Source organism: Elephas maximus, chromosome 16, assembly GCF_024166365.1.
Source record: "Elephas maximus indicus isolate mEleMax1 chromosome 16, mEleMax1 primary haplotype, whole genome shotgun sequence".
Lineage (NCBI taxonomy): Eukaryota > Metazoa > Chordata > Mammalia > Proboscidea > Elephantidae > Elephas > Elephas maximus.
The window spans coordinates 53,226,227-53,248,681 of NC_064834.1; the positions used below are offsets into that span (position 1 = coordinate 53,226,227).

The window sequence follows — 22,455 nt, forward strand, 5'->3', positions numbered from 1 at the left end:
GCAAGAGAGAAATTTTTAAAATGCAGAAACCTTGGAAACAGGCCTAAGATGTTAAGAGCATGGGTAAAAAGCTAGAATAAAGGTCATAGTATTACTAACGGGTGAGTGTGTTGAAGTGGGGTGGAGAAGGGTCACAACAGACAGCAGCTTAGCCCCCAGGCTTTCCAGAGAACTTCCATGTTCCTCTCTCCATACCCCCACAGGTGACACCCACCCCACCACCAGGGTCAGTGGGTGGTTTTCCTGAAGAAAAGAAACCTTTGTTCTTTGGGTCACTGAGCCATGAGCCTGGTCTCATCCTTCTGCAGAAGATACAACCCCTAGTTTGAGTCTGCCATTCCTGCTCCCTGGGGCCTCCTAGGACTGCTTAGCCAGTTAGGAACCAGATCTGTGAACAATCAAGCTTTATTTTTACAAAAATGAAAACTGTAGCATGTCTCAACAGCTGGCCTGAGGTAGGTCTGGCTCAGCACTACTCAAAACTGCTGGGTTTCCTTTGTCCTTTCTTAGTTTCAAAGCAAAACCAGGCCATCGTGCACCAGGAATGAGCTCCAGCCCCCAAATCTTGATCAAGGGTGAGGTCTGATTGAGGAGGTGTCGGGGGGAGGAATGCCAGTAGCTGGGGGTATCGGCAGAGCCTCACCCCTCCCTCCAGGGAAGGGGCAGAAAGGGGCCAACTGGGCAGCATGGAACACCTCACCTTACTCTCTAAGCTGGTGCTAGCTCTCAGATGGGTGGGGCGCAGGGTGGCGCCTGACCTTTGCTCTGGCCAAACAGGGAAACCAGGCCCTGGCTCAGCTGCACTCTCCCAAAGCAGCAGGTCCCTTCTCTCCAACTGGTTCCTGGGAGGGACTTCATCCTGGGTAACCCACAAGTCCCCGAGCACTGTGGTCACAGGTGCAGGAGCACAGGCACAGCGGGGCAGGCGGTATCACTGTACCCTCCAAGCAGGAGAGGTCCCTGAGAAGCTGGCCTCCTTGGCCCACAGGATGGGGTGGCCCTGACTGTCATGGGTTTTGAAAGTCCAGGACGTGGAGGTTGTAAGACAGCGCAGCATAGAGATGCTTGGTAGTGAAACGCAGACAGTACACAGGACTGCTGAGGGGGGTTGACGTCAGTGGGAAGGCCTGGAAAGAGGGCACGAGAAGTGGTGAGAACTTTCCAAGTGGGAAATGGCAAGACCCTAACCCAGGGTCCTCAGGCCCATGTGCCATCGTAGCTTCTCCCAGCCCCTTCCAGGCACACCCTTGGCCACATCACCCACTCCCAAGATGCAGCCCGTAATAATGAGTCCTGGCATCCTGGCGGCTAGAAGGTGGGCAGGACACTTACATGCAGACAGGCCCTTTGGCGCCGGTCCCACAGCCGCACAACGCCGTAGTAAGAGGAACCTGTGGCCAGCAGGTGGTTCCCATCTGTCTGCAGGCAGTACAGGGTGCTGTCGTGAGGCTCCTCCCACTCCATGACACACTTCCTGTCCCGGAAGAAGAGATGTACAGAGAGGCTTGGGGGTGCCTTCCACCTCCACCCCAGCTTCCCCAGGAGAAGCTCAGGGGAGGGTTAGGGAGTCATTCTGGGCTACGAGAGAGAGAAGGCTGAATCGCCATATTCTTTAAAAAGCAAGCCTAATGGGGGAAGGCATCTTCTGTAAAGGTCTTTCACCAAGCCCCAGACCACAGGGCAGATTCTATCCTCGCTTGTGTTTCTCATGGCTGGCAGCATGTTGTGGGACTCATGAGGTGGAGAGGAATATCAAGGCCTCCAGAAAGGGCTGGGCCAGCACCCTGATGGCTCCTAAGGGCTCTGGAACACTAGCCCTCATCAGGACCTGTTGGCTGCAGTCTCCTGGGCCAGAGGAAACTGGGTGCCTCAGGGACAGTAAGCATGTTATGATCTTTCTGGCCCCTCTCTACCCAGCCCCTGATGTGAAGTCTCTGTGCCTTCATCCTTGGGTTGACATAGGGCTGGAGCAAGGACTAGGACTGCATGGGGCACCCACCACCTCTGGCCAACACACTCACCGGACACTGGTGCGGAGGTCCCAGTAGCGAACATAGGTGTCATAGCCACAGGACAGGAGTGTAGAAGGGGTCTCATACATGACGTCCAACACCCCAGCCCCTGGGGGAAAGTCACTGCCCAGGTGTGTCATCAGCTGCCCACTGGGAAGAGAGGAAGGGCAGAGGCTGTCCCACGTTGGCCTTCAGATGGAATCAGAGCTCGGGAAATGCAGCTTTCCTTCCTGAGCTAGAATTAGAATCCCTTAGGAAGGGGGCTGAGGGAGAGGCCCCAGACTCTACCCCTCCCGCAGAGTCTCTCAGCCCCAACGGAAGCCCTCAATCAGATGCCCGCAGCCCCTCCTCACACCTGCACGCTGGCTGCCAGCCGCCAGCCACTCCTCGGGGCGATGAATGGGCCTTACTAAAGGGGTCAGCCCCCCTCACACACACACTTGGTTACTTTATACTCCTTGATCCCGCAGGTCATGCAGTTCTGAGCTGCCCGAGTCCAATGCCTTAATTCCCGCCTGTAATCTGGGGCTCAAACCTCACTGGGGATAAAGACCACACAAAGGGAGAAGGGGAGTCCCAGGAGATGTTAAAACAAGTAAACACCTTTGTGTCCAGAGAGAGAAATCGCTGAGAAAGCAGCTTAGCGGGCTGGTCCCTGGTGTTCCTGGCCCTGCTGGCCCCCAGCCCAGGGCTCGCACGCTCTGTGATCACAGTCCTCATCCTGCTGGGCTCCAGCCTGCTCCCCTACCCTCACCCCTCCCGGGGCCGAGAGCAGATTACTGAGAAGAACAATTTCTTTGTGACTGTAATTCCCTCCGTGACCGCGGCAGTGGGCAGACCCCTCGTCCTGATGCCAGACCCCTAGCAACCACGTAGGGGGGCCTCCTGGCCCTAGCGACTACCCCTCAACATCAAGTGCACCCGCTAATCCCTGTGACTAGGGGACGGGTAGAAGCGTTGAGTTTCTGCAGAATGATTGGGGAGAATGATGGAGAAGAAGGTAACTCCCCAGGCATGACCCCTTGGCTTCATCCCGGAGATGCTGGGCTCTCCTCCATGACATGACAAGAGAAACAAAGCCATGGACATGTCACAGGGAGGCCCAGGTAAGAGGCCCTGGCATGGGTGGGAGAGGACTTCATGGTCCCAACTTCCCAGCTTTGGCCTAAGCAGCATTTCAGCAAAGGGTTGGAGGGAGCCAAGGTTGCTAGTGCAATCCTCTGCGCACTCCTCCTGAATGGGGCAATCTTCCCTGAAGGAGTCAAAGGAGGAGGCTATGCAGGTTCCCTTCTGCCCACTCTGCCTGCCCCTTTGGGCCCTAGACAGTGAGGTGACTCCCTCAAAGAGCACGGTTGCTGTACAGTGGGGGATTGGGCCCTAAGTCAGCATCCCTAGCCTGTCCCCAGCTTCCTATCCAGGGAAGTTCTCTTCCTCTAGTGTTGGGCCGGACTAGATGATGACTAGCGTCTGCCTGTTGGGGGGATCCTGAGAGGGATCAGGCAGAAAGCCCCCCTAGATCACTATCCCCTAGACATCACTGACCTAGGCTCCCAGAGAACTTCTGCCATCCCAGCCGGGCCATCAGTCAGCCACGGGGCCATCAGTCTGCAGCCAGAGCCTTGCAGAGGGCTCGCTTTCTCTCTCTCTCTCTCAAGGTACACATGTACATTTGTACACGCCCAGTAAGAACTGTTTTGGTCCACAGTTCTCCCTCTCCTTCCAGATTTGGGGGCCCTGCCCCCTCCATTAATGAGGCCTTCAGGAATGACTGAGGAGCTTTCCCCTTTAATCTATAGAAGTAATTTCATGTTTGTCTGTTTGAAATAGAAGATGAAAGGCAACGGGGGTTGGGGAGAGTGAATCCCAGCATGGCTCTACCTGCCCAGCCCTGGTCCCAGGGTTCAGTGGGAAGGAGGGCTGGGCACCCATGGGGCTGCGAAGGGGCACACCCAGACTGAGCTTCCAACCTGGGTCACTGCCCCCATGTCTGAACCACCAGTGGAAAATGTCATGGCCCTAAGTGTCTGCAACAAGAAATAGAGAACAGCCCAAGGGCCCCCACCCTCTGGGGGAGGCCCAAGGGCCCTAGGGAGCACCAGCCACTGGGGCAGGACAAGTGCCGAAAGCCCCTCATCTGCCAGCCCAGCCCGGCCAGACAGCTGAGTTTGTTCTGAGCTGTTCTCTGGTTCTCTGAAACGGCCACACACACTTTAACTGGGCCAATAAAAAGATACAATTTCTTTTGCCTCTGGGCGCAGGGCCCTAGGGGCTCTGTTGTGCAGTGTCCGAGAGGTTAAGTTCAGAGCATAAACTGACACACCAGGCTCTGGGAAATGGCCCGACTCTTCAAATAGTGGCCCAGCGGTGCCATAGGAGCCCTGCTGGGGCTTTGATTTGGGAAAACAAACAGAAATGGCACCGTGGGCCCTTCAAGGCCCCCACCCCAGGACCAATTTAACTAGAAAACTCTGGCTCAACTGCTGTGGAGGAGGGAGAGATCAGCCCCGACAATAGCCCCAAACTTTGGGGGGGTGGGGGACAAAACAAGCTGTCTGTCTCCTCGTCCCCTCCTCCCGGGCTCCTTTTCTTACTGCAAGTGTGTTCTTGTAAAAACGATTAGATTGCAATTTGTATAACGTGGTGACCCCCAAATTCAGACATTTCACCCCTTTTCTCTGGAAAGAATGTTAAGAATGCTTCTCGGCCTCTCTCTGTGGGGGGCGGAAGGGGGTGCAGAGCCTTGGCTGTCGCACAACTTGTGTGGGAACAGGGCTACCGCTCAGAGACCCCTAGCCAAGACGGGAGCAGAGCTGGGTCTGTCACTATAGAGAGAGCCAGACAAAAAGTCGCTTCCCTTCCAGCTCCTGCAGACAAAGCCTGAGCCTTCAGGAGCTGCAGAGGGCTGGGGGGCCTCCACACACCAGCCTCCCCCAGTCTGACTCTGGCAATTCTCTCTCCACCCAGGGAAAGATAAAGACAGATGGGGCCGCCCCTGTGAGTCTGATGAATAAGACCCAGGCTGGGGAGGGGGCAGCTGAAGGAGACCTGTCTCCTTGGCCCTGGCTGTGTGCGGGCTTCTCCTGGAAGCCTGTGAGTACCTGAGCAGGAAAAAGTGAGCAGTGGGGCCATGCCCGAGGGATCCCTTGAAAAGGGAATCAGGCAAGGGGCTGCAGTTGCCCAGCCCAGACCACCTTGCTACCTAGGCAATCCTGAAGCTGGAGAGGAAAGGGAGGAGAGAGAGGAACTTCCTGACAGGGAGGCGTTTAAGTAAGACACCAGCACCACATCACTTTCTTTGTGGGGATAGCTGACTGGTGATAGAAGACCTGGATGTCCTCTGGGAGAGTCCGGCACACAGGGCAGTCCCTGGCCAGGTCTACCCCCTGTCTACCTCCAGTCCAAGCGCTGAAAAGCAGGGGAGCCCGGTGCCCTGCTTCACTCCAGTCGGCCCCCCTTCCTCCTCTCATCCCAGTACCACACCCACCATCCCGGCCTGGCCTGTCTGAGCCCACCCACCGGCCACATCCCATAGAAAGACCTGTACTGAGATACCTCAGGCCCACACACCTAAGAATGTTCCTGGCTCCCACACCGTTTTACAGCCATTTTTAACATACTGGCTTCCTGATGATGCTCCCTGAAGATCCTATGGGTGCTCCTTCCTGCATCTGTTTGGGTGCGAGGACACCCCATCTGTCATGTGCTACCCTGAAATGCAACAATGGCTTCTAAGGGAAGAAAGTGACAAACAGTTCATTTCCTACATCTCCTCTGCTCCCAGGGGACAGGTGGCCTGAAGGTATAAGCTTGGGCCCAACATGGTCACAAGAGAATAGGAGGGTCTTCTTTCCTTCCACTCCTCCCTCCCTGTCTTCCCTTCTTGACCAACAACCATTTATTGAGCATCTTCTGCATACAAGGCATTGTGATTGACAGACTCTGTGGGGAGACACTGTCCCTGCCCTCAGGAGTTTTCAATCCAGTGAGGGAGAGAAGTCTGAATCATGTATACAACTAAATACAAAGGTGGCTGGGTAGGTACCGCAGAGATATAAAGTTTTGTAAGAGGACAGATAAGAAAAGAGGACATTTCTGGCTGCGAGTGTTGAGCTGATTCTTCAGTGAGTGACTGTAACAGGAGGGGGCAGTGCAGGTAGAAGGAACAATGACAATAAGAGTACAGAAGGGAGGCAGCTGGGTGGACAGGAGACACCAGGTTGGTGGGATCTGACTTCCAGGCCATGGTGGGTTTTCAAGTCCACACTCCTCACCTGGCATTAATTCCTTGAGTGGCAGACAGCAGTAAGACCTTTGAGCAAGGCATGACTGTCCTAGTCCAGCCTCCTGATTTCAGGTAAGGAAACCTATAGCCCAAAAAGGAAGTGTGACTTTCTTAAAGTTCTACAGCAAGAAAGGGTTTGCACTTCTAGAAAACGAGTCTGGTAGCAGCATTCAGGGCTGACAGGAACAGAGGGAAAGAAGTTGGAGGTCCCGCTCCCTTTGTTTGCTTAGGCAAGATGAGACTGCCGTATGTGTTATGTGATGGCAGATTAACTACCACCGCAGCTGCAGCTCACACATTGGGTCCATACCGTGTGTCTGTGCATCTATAAGGTAAGAAGTTTTCTTGACCCTGTTTTACAGATGAGAAAACTAAGACTCAGTTGTCACACACCTAGTACACATTAAAGTCAGATCTCTATGCTCCATATGGTCTTACTGGTGGCACTCCCCACCTTCACAGACAATACAATCACTCAACATCGTCTGTCCAGTCATACAATCTGACTTTCTCCCAAGACACAGGACCACTTTCAAGCCCTTGCATATTCTTCACAGGCCTTCCCACCTTCCAAATGCCCAGAAGTAGCCCTCTGGTGGAGAGGGTGAGGGAATCAAGGGGGCAGATAGGTCCCAGCTGTAACAACGAAGTGGCAAAGGTAGAGCCGAGGGAAAGCCAATGGAAGCTTCGCTTGCCTCAGCCCCATCAGGTGAGAGGAAAGGGCCCTTGCCAAGCACGCAGCCCTCACATGCATATGTGTGTGTGTGTGTGTGCGCGTGCACACACCCCCAGCAACCGCCCACGCACACGTGTTCAGACACAATGGCTCAAAGGCCAGGCGGCCAGGCAGCCCACTTTGTACTGCTAACAAGGGGACCGTAATTACAGGAAGGGGCAGCCGGGCAGATAAAAGGATACAAAATTTCAACATCTGTTGCCATAAAGGGATAAGGAGAAGTGAAACGCAAAGTATCAGTTTGGTGTCAGCAGGCAGAGAGCCAATTTCAAAGAGTTCAGGGGACAGAGGGGACAAGAAAGAAAGAGGAAAGGGGGGAGAAAGAAAAAGAAAGAAATTACAGGGTTTCTTAAAGAGGTAAAGAAAAAAGAAAACGAAAAAAGCTGCCAGTAATACTTTCAAAGGAGAAGGCAGGTACTTTAAAGAGGGGCAATTCCCGTAATCACTCTGACTGAGGGCCAGGCCCCCTGTGCAGGGTGGGGGTGGAGAGACGAGGATAGAGACAAAGCCACACCTGGGGCGCCATGGGCACTAAGAGTGCCCTCAGAGCAGCCCGTCGGGGCTCAGGACAAGCTTCTCCTCCAGACGGTCCAGAGGGGCTCCTCCCAGGTGTCCCTTGCCATTCCCCATACCATCAAATGTTCTAATATTCATCCCATGCCCAGTCCAGCTCAGGGAGCGCTATACCAGGCACTGGGGCTTGATAAGGTGGTCCTTATGAGTGCTCTGATACCCATAAGTTTCACCACCTGCAGCCACAAGGATCAGGGAGCGCTTCATGGCGGAGGTGCTCTTTAGGCTGAAAAGTGGTCAGGGTTTCATCAGGCAGAGATGGGGTATTCCAGATATTGGAGTCAGCCTCAGCAAAGGCTCAGAGGGGAAAAATATAGCGCATCTGTATGAGTGGGTGAGAAGTCTGTTCTGCCCCTGCATTGCTGAGAAATGGGAGTGATAAGGGTTTGGGGATGAATTAGAGGAGTAGTGGGAAGCTGGGGATGACCCTGGCCTGCAGGGGAAGGGGAGATGAGGGTTATATGCAGGGCATGCATATGGTCACACATACAGGGCAGCACAGTCCCCTGCATACACCCCTCAATGTCCAGGTCACCAAAGCCTACCCCAGCCTCCTTCCCTGCCCCACAGTGTCTAGGCTGGCTTAGCACTGTGGCTGGACCTGCTGTGACACCTTCACCATCCTTGTGCCCACCCACCCACAGTCACAGGGGAGCCCAGCTGTGCCCTGCTCTCAGGGCACTAATGCTAGATCCAGCTCAAATGCTCCTTGGTGGAAAAGGCAAAACCCACAGCAAGAGCAAAGCCAAGGTGGTGGGGTGTGTGATGTCAGGCCAGGCAGGTCCACTTTGGGCTTTCCAGCAGCCAGCAGGTGTGCCACACAGTCAAACACTTGGAACCTTCCTTGGGACCTGGCCAAGGACCCTGCTCGGATGCAGACAGGGAGTACAAGATGGCCTTGATTCCTCCAGACCTCAGACTCAGGAACGGGGTGGCTCTGGCACAGTTCCTTGGGGCCTGATGGGACAACAGGGCCTAGTAGGGACATTTGAGGGGTGGGTAGGGCCTGTCAAGATGGAGATGCAGGAGTTCGTGGTACTATACCCTTGGGGGCAGGGGGTTGGGCCTGGAGACCATCTACTTTAGAAGCTCTGGCACCTCCAGGTTCGGTGAAGGACTGCCGTCTTTCTCCCCACTTGGCTTAGGTTAGAAATCCTCTGTCCTTGGGCCCAGCATCCAAGCCCAGGACCCCCAGCTCTAGGAGAAAGCAAGGCAGGAAGGGAGAAATGGCAGTATGCCGGGGGCGGCACCCTGACCATATGCTCCAGCCAGTACCTCCTCCCTCCCACAGCCAGCCCAGCCCATAGAACAGAGAGGCCCAAGGGATGGAACTGAGGGGCTGAGGGAGCATGGTGACCTTGATAGGGGTCCCCAGGCATTCTGAGAAATAGCCCAGGCTGCCTGAGGGTGGGTACCTGAGATACACAGATAGACACAGGGAGGGTGCCACCACTGGAAGTGCTGGTGTCCAGGGCAGGGGAGGCTTCCACCTCTGAGGTGTGTCTCAGCTCCCCCCAACATCCCGAGGACAGCTCCTGGAGAGGCGATGCTTAGACCCAAACTACCCCTCCAGTCCTCCCCCCGACCCTGTAGCACACACATAAAAGAGAAAATCCAGGGGCTCCTCAAGTTTCAGCTGTGACAGGTTAAAAGCAAAGAATCCGCCCCGCATCGCACACAGCCCAGCCGCTAAGTCCTGCCGGCGATGTTGTTCCACCTTTCAGATTGACCTGTCAGTCAGGCTTTGGTGTTATTGAAAGATCAAACTCTGTCCTGCCTGTTCATTACCTTAATCCTATTTTCTACATGGCTTTATTATCTGCTTGGGCTTCTCTGGGAAAGACAGCTACAGACAGTCGTCCTGTCCACCCGCTTCCTCCCTGCAAAAGCGGATGTCTCCACCAGGGCATCTTTTCCTCAATCCCTGCACCCACTCTGTCCTCCAGGCTCCCCTGGGGACAGGACAGATCTTGAAACAAGGCCCTGGCTCCTCAGAGTGGTGAGGTGGGGAGTTTGGGGGACTCTTCCTCTAGAGAAAAGGCAATGTCTAGTGGCTTCTGGGCAGCCTGCCACAAGCAACAAAGCGCACAGGTGGCCAGAGGAGGCTGTGTGCCTGCACTGCAGCTGCTTCTCATATGGCTCTCCTGAGAATCGAGGCCCTGGACGTCTAGTCCCCATTTATCACTTGGGTGCTTTCTGGGTTCAGTAACACCCAATGTGTGGGGTTAGCAAGGTCTAGGGATTTAAAAAAAAAAAAAAAAACCAAACCCATTGCTGTCGAGTCGATTCTGACTCATAGCCACTCTACAGGAATGAGTCAAACTGCCCCATAGGGTTTCCAAGGAACTGCTGGTGGATTTGAACTGCTGACCTTTTGATTAGCAGCCTGAACTCTCAACCATTTTGCCACCAGGGCTCCAGGGATTTCAAAAGAGAATATCATTCAAAGAGTTGGTGGTTTAGAGCTCCATCTGTGCCCAGGAGCACCCTCACCAAGATAAGTACAGGTAGAAGAGGCCACTCAAAGACTACTCAACCTTTGAGATACAGCTGGACCATTGTGGGACACCCAGAACACCCCTCTCCCCTGGCTTGTCTGACAACCTGGGCCCAGGCTGGTGATGGTGCCAAGCCACAAATGATTTTCAGCAGAAATGTCCATCTCCATGAACCATACCTTTACTGTCAAGAGCCTTCTCTGTGCCACAAGGTCAGCAGGTCCTCCTCCCCACCCACTGGTCACAAGGGCCACAGATTTTTTGAGGATTAAAAGGCTGAGCCTCCACAAACTCCAAGGTACTTGTGTGGAAGATGATTGTGGGTGGGGAGGAAGAGAGGGAAGGAGGAAACAGCTTCTATCGGTTGAATGCCCCTGAGGTGCTAGGCACAGTGAAGGGCACTTTCTCCAAAAATTTTTTCTTTTTTCCCCCTATACTAGTTCTGTTAAAAAAAAAAAAAAAAATTTTTTTTTTTTTAGTTCTGTTAGGGAGGGATAATTAATTCCTATTTTACAAATGTGGAAGCTGAGGCTCAGAAAGGCCCCAGGGCACAGAGCTAATAAGTGGCAGAGCCAATTCTGGAACCCAGGTCTGTCCAATCACACAACCTGTGCTCACTCCATGGTTCTTCATAGCCTCCCAGTCACACACTCCCTGGTATGCTTTTTCTGACAACGAGGGTGGGACTCCTCTTGCCTTCACCCCATTCAGAAGAAAGAAAGGCCAGTGGCAGGAGGTTTGCCAGGGTGGACTCATGGAAACGACTTTCATAGACTGCAGCAACTCTAACATCCCACAGTTATACAACAAAGGAGCCCTCAGGAGTTTTAGCTATGCTGGCAACAGTGTGATTCGACCACTGGCTACATTAACAAAAGTAGAATATATAGAATAAGGGAGGTGATAACATCTGCCACTCATCAGATCACACCTTGACTATTCAGCACTCATTTGTGAATACCTCATTTCAAGACAGATGAAAACCACATTAATTTAGAGAAAATTTCAGGTGAGAATAGTCCTGAAACTACTACAGTGTGAGCCAACACTGTAGGTCACCCATACAGCCATTCCTCACCTTCTTTCTTGCAGACCGAACCCTGATTCTGTCCCCCGTGTGTATGGTGGGGTGGGAGGCTTGGTTCTTCCCCAGGTCTAGGAGGTCAATCTTGACTGGTTATTCCATTCCCCTTGCCAGGGTTTGGTTTAGAGTGAGCACGGAACATGATTTTAGCCCAGTAGATGTGAGGCGAAGTCTGATTAGGGGGTCCTAGAAAAGGCTTCCTCATCTTAAAAAAGGACCCCAGGGTGTTAAAACGCTAGCAAGCGGCTATCTAAGATGCATCAATTAGTCTCAACCCACCTGGAGCAAAGGAGAATGAAGAACGCCAAAGACACAAGGTAATTATGAGCCCAAGAGACAGAAAAGGCCACATAAACCAGAGGCTACATCAGCCTGAGACCAGAAGAACTAGATGGTACCTGGCTATAGCCAATGACTACCCTGACAGGGAACACAACAGAGAACCCCTGAAAGAGCAGGAGAGCAATGGGATGCAGACCTCAAATTCTCATAAAAAGACCAGACTTAATGGTCTGACTAGGGCTAGAAGGACCCCAGAGGTCATGGTCCCCAGACCTTCTGTTATCCCAAGACAGGAACCATTCCCAAAGCCAACTCTTCAGACAGGAATTGGATTGGACTATGGGATAGAAAATGATACTGGTGAAGAGTGAGCTTCTTGGATAAGTAGACACATGAGACTATGTGGACAGCTCCTGTCTGGAGAAGAGATGAGATGGCAGAGGGGGTCAGAAGCTGGCTGAATGGACACGAAAATAGAGAGTGGAGGGAAGGAGTGTGCTGTCTTATTAGAGGGAGAGCAACTAGGAGTATATAGCAAGGTTTTTGTATGGTTTTGTATGAGAGACTGGCTTGGTTTGTAAGCTTTCACTTAAAGCACAATAAAAATTAAAAAAGAAAAAAAAAAAAAAAGGACCTCAGACAGGGACATGTCCTCTCCCTTCTTTGAGAGTTGCCTTATGAGTTAGCGGAACTGCTATGAACAAGCCTGAGGGCAAGGGCAAAAGCTACCTTGAGTACAAGCTGAGGAAACTATATGGGCCCTCATGCTCTCATTGAACTACCCATCAACCCTGGAACCACCAACCTCCCGATTTTTGAACTCCTTGTCATTTAAGATAATAACAATAACTTTATTTCTTGAGCCACTTGGAATTAGGTCTTCATTACTTACAGCCAAAAGCACCCTAACTGATCTACTATGTTTATGAAGAACAAAAGAAGGACCAATGACTTTGGCCTGGAAAGAAGAACCTGGAGAAGAAGGAGCAAAGTTTTCAGATATGTAAATTCCTATCCTTCAGAGCAGAGGTTCAACTTGCTTCTTGTCCAGGATCACAGCTCCAGAAACCCTCAATAAAAAACAGGCATTCTAACTCTCAGACCCATCCAAAGATAAAATGAGTTGTTCTGGGAAGCAGCAAGTTTCCTGTCCCTGTGGTTAGATGGCCATCAGAAGATAATTTTGTAGAAAAAAACTACGTTTAATTAAAACATCTCATGTGTTATAAAAGAAATCTTTGGGAAGCACTGACTATAGAATGGATTTTTCAGAAAAGAAGACATGGTCAACAATTTTCTAGGGAGATGGAGAGAAAAGAAGACAAACAAAGCTAGGGCAACTGAAGTAAGAGGCAGATAAGAAAAACACATCTTCGCTACCACTGTGTTTTGTGGCATTTAAAAGACAGAATGTCAGGGCCTAGGGCTAGTGAAGAGTTCTTAGGCATGACACCAAAAGCAGGGCCGATAAAAAAAAAGTTGATAATTTGAATTTCATCAAAATTAAAAACTTTTGCTCTGCAGAAGACCCTATTAGAAAGGTAAAAGGACAAGTTACAGACTGAGAGAAAATATTTGCAAACCATATATCTGACAAAAGACTTGTATCTAGAATATACAAAGAACTCTCAAATGCAACAGTAAAAAACAAACAATCCAATTAGAAATAGGCAAAAGACATGAATAAACATTTAACCAAAGAGGATATACAGATAAGCACGTGAAATGATATTCAACATTTTTAGCCATTAAGAAAATGCAAATTAAAACCACAATGAGATATTACATTACACACAACTAGAATAAAAAATAGTGACAACACTAAATGGTGGTGAAGATGCAGAAAAACTGGATCACTTATACATGTAAAATGTAAAGGTATCCAGGAAAATAGTAGCTTCTTTAAAAAACTAAACACATACTTACCAGATGACCTAGCAATTATACTCCTGGGTATTTATCCTAGAGAAATGAAAACATATGTCCACACAAAAACCTGTACAGAAGTATTCTGTAGCTTTATTTGCAATAGTCAAAAAATTGAAAACGACCCAAATGTCCTTCAATGGGTGAGTAAATAAGCTGTGGTATATCCATTCTATGGATTACTAATTAACAATAAAAAACAAAGAACCACTCCTAGGTATATACTCAAAAAACTTGAAAACAGAGACTCAAAAAGAGACTTGTACACCAATGTTCACTGCAGCACAATAGCCAAAAGGTGGAAATAACCTAAATGCCCATCAACAGATGAACTGATAAAATGTGGTACATACATACAATGGAATACTACTCAGCCAGTAGGAGAAATGTAGTCTTGATACATGCTACTGTATGGATGGAGCTTGAAGACATTATGCTGAGCAAAATAAGCCAATCATGAAAGGACAAGTATTGTATGATCTCATTTACATAACAAGACAAGAAAAGGCAAATGTATAGAGTTTATTAGTTTATTGGCAACGGGGAAAGGGGAGTTAACGTTGATGGAAAAATCTCACTGATTAAGGGTAGGGTTGCAAAGCAATTACTGTAATTACTGTCAATAAGTTGTACACCTGTAAAAAGTTGAATTGGCAAAAGTTGTGTGATAGATATATTTACAACAATGACAAAAAAAAAAAAAAAAGAGAGCAGCCTCTGAGGCTGCTTGTGTATAACCAAACACCTCAAAGGATTTGGTTCCTTGGTTTGGAGGTTTAGGCTTGTGGTTTCATGGGACATCCCAGCTAATTGGCCTAATAAAGTGTTTAATGCTTCTGTTCTACCTCCTAGTTTGTTGCATAGTGCCTGGGGTCTTAAAAGGTTGAAAACTGTCATCCAAGGCACAACAGTTGCTCTCTATTCACCTGGAGTAACAAAGGAAGGAAAGTCAGGAATTAGGAGGCCATGGAATGTGTGGCTAATTGCTTCATGAGCAACTGCCTCCTTTGCCATGAGACCAGAAAAACTAGATGGTGCCTGGCTACCATTACTGAACATTTTGCTCAAAGATTTCATAGAAGAAACCTGATCAAAAGGAGGAAAACGCAGAACAGAATTTCAAATTCTCATGAAGTCATGGAGAGTGGATGAACCCCTGAAAACACTGCCCTGAGATAATCTATAAATCGTATATCAAAAATATCCCCTGGAGTAATCTTAAAACCAAACAATAGTTTAGCTTAACTGGTAAAAAATGTTTGCCTCAACCATCATGCTCTTTTAAGAACTACCTATATGTGATCAAACTGACAACAGCAACTTGGAAGATTAGTAGGACCTTAGGCGACAATAAGTGTATGTTAATGAAGGAAGAACAACTCAGAAAAAGAGGGTAAGAATGGTTCCACGGCTCAAAGCAGTGTAATCAAACTAGATTGTACACGCGGAAGCTGTTGAACTGGTGTATGTTTTACTGTGTATATCCTCAATGACAACAAAATAAATAAAATTTAGAAAAAAAAAGAAAAAAGAACCATTGTTACACTCGACTTCAGTGAATCTCAAAGGAATCATGCTGAGTTTTAAGAAAAGCCAATATCAAAGGGTTACATACTGTATGATTTCATTTATATACATTCTTGAGATGGTAAAATTATAGAGATGGAGAACAGATTAGTGGTTGCCAGGAATTAGAAGTGAGAAGGGAGGGAAGCGGGAGGGGCAGGGGGATGACTATAATGGGGTAGCATGAGAGAGCTTCGTACTGATGGAATGAACAGTTCTGTATCTTGACTGTGGTAGCAGTTACACAAATCTACACATGTGATAAAATTGCATAGAACTAGACACACACACACAAATGAGTACATATAAAACTGGTGAAATCTGAATAAACTTTGTGGGATGTACCAATGCCAATTTCCTGGCTTTGATATTATACTATAGTTATGTAAAACGTTAAGGAACCCTGGTGGCGAAAAGTGGTTAAGTGCTAGACTGCTAATTGAAAAGCTGGCAGTTTGAACCCACCCAGTGGCTCTGCAGGAGAAAGACCTGGCATTCTGCTTCCATAAGGATTATGGCCAAGAAAACCCTATAGAGCATTTCTACTGTCACATGGGTTCGTTATGAGTTGAAATCGACTCGACAGCACCTAACAACAACAATGTGAGATGTTACATGGGTACCTCTCTGTCCCATTTTTGTCATTTCCTGTGAATCTGTAATTATTTCAAAATAAAAAGCTGGAAAATAAAGAAAATGCGGATAATCAGATGGGAATGTGTCAAGTCTGCCAAGGCAGAGAATTGTGAATTAAACTTGGATGTATTTTAATTGTTCTCTATAATTCTTTTTATATATCTGTAGGCCATTGTTATGGGGTGAATTGTGTCCTGCCAAAATGTGTGTCATCTGAGTTGGGCCATGATTCCCAGTACTGTGTGGTTGTCTGCTATTTTGTGATCTGCTGTGATTATCCTATTTTTGTAAACCCTAACCTCTATGATGTTAATGAGGCAGGATTAGAGGCAGTTATGTTGATGAGGGGAGCCCTGGTGGCACAATAGTTAAGAGCTCGGGCTGCTAACCAAAAGGTTGGCAGTTTGAATCCACCAGCCGCTCCCCAGAAACGCTATGGGGCAGTTCTACTCTGTCCCACAGAGTCACTATGAGTAGGAATCGACTTGATAGCAATAGATTTTTTATTTTTGGATGTTAATGAGGCAGGAGTCAATCTACAGGATTAGGTTGTACCTTCAGTCAATCTCTTTTGAGATATAAAAGAGAGAAGCAAGCAGAGAGACAGAGGGACCTCCTACCACCAAGAATGAAGAACCAGGAGATGAGTACATCCTTTGGACCCAGGGTCCCTGTGCTAAGAAGCTCCCATAGACTAGGGGAAGACTGATGACCAGGACCTCCCCTAAAGCTGACAGAGAGAGAAAGCCTTATCGTGGAGCCGGTGCCCTGAATTTGGACTTCTGGCCTCCTAAGCGGTGAGAGAATAAATTTCTCTTTGTTAAAGCCACCCACTTGTGATATTTCTGTTATAGCAGCACTAGATAACTAAGACAGAATTTGTTACCAGGACAGTGGGGTGCTGCTCCAACCAAAAAAAAAAAAAAACCAAACCCACTGCCATCGAGTAGATTTCAACTCACAGCAACCCTATCACAGATACCTAAAATGTGGAAGTAGTTTTGAAACTGTGACTGAGTAGAGGCTGGAAGAGTTTTAAAGTGCCTGATAGTAAAAGCCTAGATTGCCTTGAAGAGACTGTTGATGGAATTATGACTATTCCAAGACAATTTGGTGAGGGCTCAGAAGGAAGTAAGGGGAGTTGTAACACTGGAGACTGCACAAATGGCAAGAAGCAGCAGAGAAATGGTAGCAGCAGAACCAAGAGATCAGCACAAGATGGTGCAGGATCCAACCCGTGGAGCAAGAGAGCCAAGTGCCTTTGCACAGGAGGCTTCCTGGTGGAGAGGGGTGCCTCCAGGCACTTATCGGTGAAGCTAGGCTTGCCAACCCATGGAACAAGAGAGCTGAATGCCTTCTGCCTGAGGTTTCCTGGTGGAATGGGGTGCCCCCAGGTAGAGCTAAAGCGCTTTGGAACACTTGCCCAATCAGGGCAGACATCAGACCAAGGGGCCTGGAAGCAAAAGCTGAAGAGACAAGGAATACAGGAAGCAGACTACCTCAGTATCAACGGGTAGGGCCATGACCTTCTGGTGTGAAAAGTAAAGCTATGGCCTCTGGGGTTTCAAAGGGTGGGGCCACAGCCTCCTAGGTTTCAAAGAGTCAGATCTTCACCAACTCAGTTCTTGAGTTTGTTAAACTTTGTTAAAGCCATCCACTTGTGATATTTCTGTTATAGCAGCACTAGATAACTAAGACAGCCATCTTCAAATTTTCTTTATTTAAAAAAAAAAAAAAAATCCATGCGGCTAGATAGGATTTTACCTAGGCACACAGGCACTCCTCAGAGAAAAAGTATCATAAATCCAAATTGTTGTTATTATAATAAATTCCACATGAAACTATTTACCTATTATAAATTACTTCAGTGGTCTCCTCAAGCTGCCCCAAATGATCCCATATGAGAAGGCACAGCTAAGGCTGTGGTGGGCTTCAGAGCAAGGGTCCTTCCCAGCCCCTCCAGGACCACTCAAGCCAGCTAACTGAAGCAGGGGCTGGCTCAGCCAGCACTTTTTTTTGTCTTCCTGGCTGCTCCAGCCCCACCCCCACTGGAAGTTGTTGTGGGCTCAGGAATCTCTTACCTGTTAAGGTCCCAGATTCTTAGGGGTGAGAAGTGCCCACAACAAGCCGTCCCTGTCACAAAAGAGCTGCCAAACAAAAGGAGAGCAGAGTCAGACCTGGCTTGTCAGAACTTGTGGCGGAAATGGCTACACAATTGGAAATGCTATCCTCATTTTCCAGGGGATCATGGGGTTAAGCCAGAATGAGAGAAGCAGCCAAGAGGGCCATCAGAGGAGTTATGGGAAGACAGCTGGGAGCAAGGTGAGGGCTGGACCTCCCAGAGCTGCCTGGTCAGAGAACCCACAGGTTCAAGGCTACCAGCTTGCTGCTCAGACTGAGTGGTGTGGTCTCTACTCACCACAAAAGCATAATCTCTTGACAGGCAACTCTGAGCCCAAGGTGGATGAGCCTGCTGGGCTTGGCTGTATGAACCCTGAGATCACAATGCCCATGGCACAGAAGAGCTCTCCTGGGATAGGGAGTAGGGGACTAGAAGGCGGTGCCCTGGCTGGAGGTTGGGATGGCTGGGGGGCATTACTGAAGGTTTTAAGAGCTGAGAGAAGCTGGTAATGTGGTACAAGCAGAGGGCAGGTGTAAAGGCTCCAGACTGAGAAAAGGAAATATATGAAATGTGAGTAAATCCCATGGATGGGGGTGGGGAGAGTAGGGAATGTGAGGAGCCAGGCAGCCAGGGTGCTGGGAGCAGGATGGGAGTCAGGCAGTTTAGAAACAATGACACATGCTACCACAAGGCAGGTGAGAAAGAATAGTCTGACCATATTTCCCAGAGTGCCTCTTAAACCCCCCAAAAGTTCAACATATACAATCTATACCATTTCATTTTCAAGTGGAGGCACAAACCCAGTGTGAAGGATCAGTGCAATGAGCCAGATTGGCCATAGTGCTAGGACTAGAACTTGAACCTAGTTAGACCATTCCTTTGTTAGCAGACTTGCAGGGGTGGGGAGGGGAAGGCCTTCAGGAACCTTGGGCTTGAAAACCTAAACAGCAAGCTAGAGAGTTGAAAGCAATCATGTCACTCAGGAGCCCTGGGGCAGGGAAGGACCACGTCCCTACTTGTCTGGTGGGGGTTGGCGGGGGGTGGTGAGCACTGGACATACTAATGACAGGTTAGCAATGTGGGAGCAGCTGCCCATCTGCCCTGGCCCAGCCCAGCACCTGTGGCTCTCTGATCCCAAGCACATTGGGATTTCCACAGCGAAGCCTCTCAAGAAGCCAGTGGTTTTGGCTGTGGCGGGGAGTTTGGCCCAACAGTTGCTGATGGGGGAGACGTTAGTACAGGCATTGGCCAAGCCACTGGTTTACAATCAAAATTCCAGGGCAGGTGTCTGCTTTTCAATCCTAGGCTAATAAGGCCATGAGAGCCACCCCGGGACTCCATGTCTCAAGTGAAAACTTCTAGGGACAACTCCCTCTCAACCCATAGGACTGCCAGCTGAACTGTAGAGTGGCAGTGCCAACACATCCATGTCCTTCATATGCCAGATGACTCCCACCTGGGAAGCAGCCACTGGACACACTGAAGACCCAAACTACAAAGCCAAGAGACATTGCCCTCGTCACCCTCCCCCAACATTTTTCTCCTTAGGGTAATCCATTAATAACTGGTAAAGCCAATTACCGTGGGTTGGAAACATAATAGCCACTTGGAAATCATTCGAGCGGGCAATTGGGCTCTCCAGACTTTTGAGGGGTGGGGGCGGGTGAGGGGCGCCAGCACAGACACACAGACATCTCTTGAGGAGGCTTGCGGCAGGCCCCTGACTGGCCATAGGCCTAAATTAGCGTCAAGGTAAGTCAATAGAGAAGGAGTGGGAGGAACCTGGAACGTTAATCTCTGCCACTCCCCCAGCTCTGACCTCCCAGCAGGCTAGGTACAGGAGGGGGAGAAGGGGAAGCTGTGAACACCTTCCCAGGGACTCCTGTCCTCCTCTATTTCTGCCCCGCACCACCTGCCACCAAACGAGGGTGCCTGCCACTTAAGAGACCATAAGAGTCTACTCAAATTTGTTGTTGTTGTTGTGTGCTGTCAATTCCAACTTATAGCAACCCTATATGATAGAGTACAACTGTCCTATGGAGTTTTCTAGGCTGTAATCTTTACAGGAGCAGACTGCCAGGTCTTTTCTCCCGTGGAGCCTCTGGTGGGTTTGAACTGCTGACCTTTTTGTTAGCAGCTGAGTGCTTAACCATTGTGCCATCAGCGCTCCTTTAATCAAATTTAATACTCAGTAAAAACCATCTGAGCACCAGTGAAGCAGATTTTGAGCCAGGTCTTGCTGGGGGAGCCCACACCAGGACTCATCCCCAGGCCACAGGGACGGCCCAGGACTCTTGAGGGTCAAGCTGGCTGCAGACACAGTCCTGCACACCTCCAACTACTCTCCAACACTTCCAGCCACGCACACCCCCCAATCCCTATGGCCTTTAGGAAGCACGATAAAAAATCCATAGACCCTTCGCATTCAGTTCAAAGATTAAAAAGGTGTGTCCAGGTGCAGTCTCTCCAGAGTTTGTGACAGAGGAGGAGCAGAGGAAGAGAAGGAATTTACTACTCCGAACGCCCAAAGGATGCCTCACACCCTACAACGACTCCCCAAGGCAGAGATTATTATTCCCATTGTACAGAAATGGAAAGTAACGCATAGCCAGACTTCCATGAATTTACCCAAAATGCTGCAGCTGCATGCAGGACCACTGCCTACACATTCATACCCTTCTTCAGGACTCACCAGGTAAAGTGCTTTGAAACAGGGACCAACAGGGTGGGGTTTGTGCCTTAGAGGTGGCCTCGCCACCCTCGTTTCTCTAACCTCGCCAGGCGATTTGGCCTGAGCATAATGCCTTGCTCTGATCTCCTGCTTCATTCATATCAGCCTGATGTCTTCAGCCAGATTCCCTCCACACCCCTCACTGTGTCAGGTCCTCTGCTATGCATGTCAAAGGTTCTCCATAAACACCTGGAGATGCACTAAATGAAAACAGGTTCCATCCCCTCCACGGCTCCTCCTAAGGTCTTTGCTGTAACCTCAATTTAGGGTTTAAAGTTACTGAAAAAAAAAACAGCTGCTCTCAGAAAAGAAAGAAAATTCAAATGGCTTTTGCCCTCAGTCCCATCTGTCCCCTCAGGAGTATCCCAGGCACAGGGCCACAAACCTGGGCTGAATAAGCAGTGAGACAGGAACTGGTAGCCCCCCAGGCGGGCTGGCCATGCTTCCTGAGTCCATACCATACTTTGCTCTCTCCTTCATAGGACAAATGGTATTTTTGATTTATTTTTCCATCTCCCCTTTGAGATCATGAACTGTCTGGTCCCTCCTGTGAACACCAGCGCCTGGCACAGTGCCTAGCCCCGAAGTTTACCTGAGCTAAGGCTAGGGGGTCCATAAGGTGGGTTGAAGATTTGGGCAAGGTCTGAGACAAGATGAAAAATTGTAGAAGGCTGGCTTCTGATAACAGATTTCTGGTCCAAAAAGAATAGAGTTTATGGATTCAGGATAACTTTTTGACCCTCAAGCTAAGAAACCGAATGAGTGAGAGTGTGTATGGTGGGTGAGGGGAAGGGGAGCATGTGTGTTCTGACATGAATTTTTAGGTACCGTCGGTAAACCCAGCATCATAGAGAACGTCATCAGGCCCAAGGGGTAGGTTTAGAAGTCCTCATGCCAGAGAAAGACTGCAGGAGAATTAGGAGTTCTGGTACTCAAGTTGAGGAACAGAGAATAAGAAGACTTAGAAAAGAGGAAGGTAAGGAGGAAAATTAGTTGGACATGGGCAGGGTGAAAGGACAGTGGATCCTTGCTACCTCAGTTCTAGCTTAGGCCATCCTACTAACACTAGCTTAGGCCCTCCTACTAACACTAGCTTAGGCCCTCCCAAACACCACGATGCAAGGCAAGAGTAACACTGGCTTTGATGGTTAAGGTTATGTGTCAACTTGGCAGTGGTTTGGCAGTTATGTAATGATGTAATTTGGCCATTATGTAATGATGTAATTTGGCAGTTATGTGATGATGTAGTCATCCTCCATTTTGTAACCATCCTCCATTTTCGCATAACACCAATTTCACATAAGGACTTGGTCTTTGCAACTTAACCATGTTGATAAGTAAGGAGAGGGTAGAATTTATGGAGCACTTACTATGTGCCAGGTGCCAAGTGTTTCAAAAGCATTATCCCATCTAACCCTCAAAACCTTATGAAGTAGGTATCACTTTTCCTATTTCACAGATGAAGAAACTGAGGCACAGAGAGGTAATGTGACTTGCTCTAACTCACACAAGTGGCACCTAGTAGGACTGGAATTTGAACCCAGTTGGTCTTGATTCCAGAGCCCAAAGTACTATACTACCCCTCAAGCCATAACTTCTCACTGGGGCTACATTTCAAGAGTTAGTCTCATTTATATCCCCAGCACCTAGGAGAATGCCCGATACATATTAAACACTCAAATGATTATTGAATGAATGAATGAAAGAACGGCTCCTCCTGGAAGAAGAAAGAAGAGACTGTGTGGCTCTGAGGCGTGGCAGTAGCAGTGGCATGCTCAGCAGCTGCTGCCCCGTGGCTGGCCTGGAGCCGCCCAGCTGGCCCAGGCCCCAGCAGCCTCTGAGCCTGGGCTGACACACTTTGGCAAGGGAGGCCACCAGAACTGTCACATCATTCACCAACATGCCCATCAAGTGTATTCAGTTCTCTTCAACCCGCATTGGCATTTTAATTACTGTTGGGTAAACTAATTTGTACAAATGAAGGCCGGGCTGCCTAATAGAATATGC

General features: G+C 49.2%; 1 protein-coding gene across 5 annotated transcripts in view; it reads right to left on the reverse strand.

Annotated features, from left to right (window-relative positions):
• Positions 1-120: 120 nt before the first annotated feature.
• The window catches only part of FBXW4 (F-box and WD repeat domain containing 4), an 87,660-nt gene continuing 65,325 nt past the window's right edge, over positions 121-22,455 (reverse strand). For 2 of the 5 annotated variants that reach the window (XM_049856101.1, XM_049856105.1), the window contains exons 6-9: positions 17,677-17,742; positions 2,022-2,162; positions 1,333-1,474; positions 125-1,127 (exon numbers count right to left, since the gene is read on the reverse strand). In XM_049856101.1, coding sequence (XP_049712058.1) covers positions 1,008-1,127; positions 1,333-1,474; positions 2,022-2,162; positions 17,677-17,742 — 469 coding nt within the window. In that variant the 3' untranslated portion in view covers positions 125-1,007. Of the gene's footprint in view, positions 1,128-1,332; positions 1,475-2,021; positions 2,163-5,579; positions 5,721-17,676; positions 17,743-22,455 lie in introns of those variants that run through there. The other 3 variants (XM_049856102.1, XM_049856103.1, XM_049856104.1) reach the window with 3 other exon arrangements.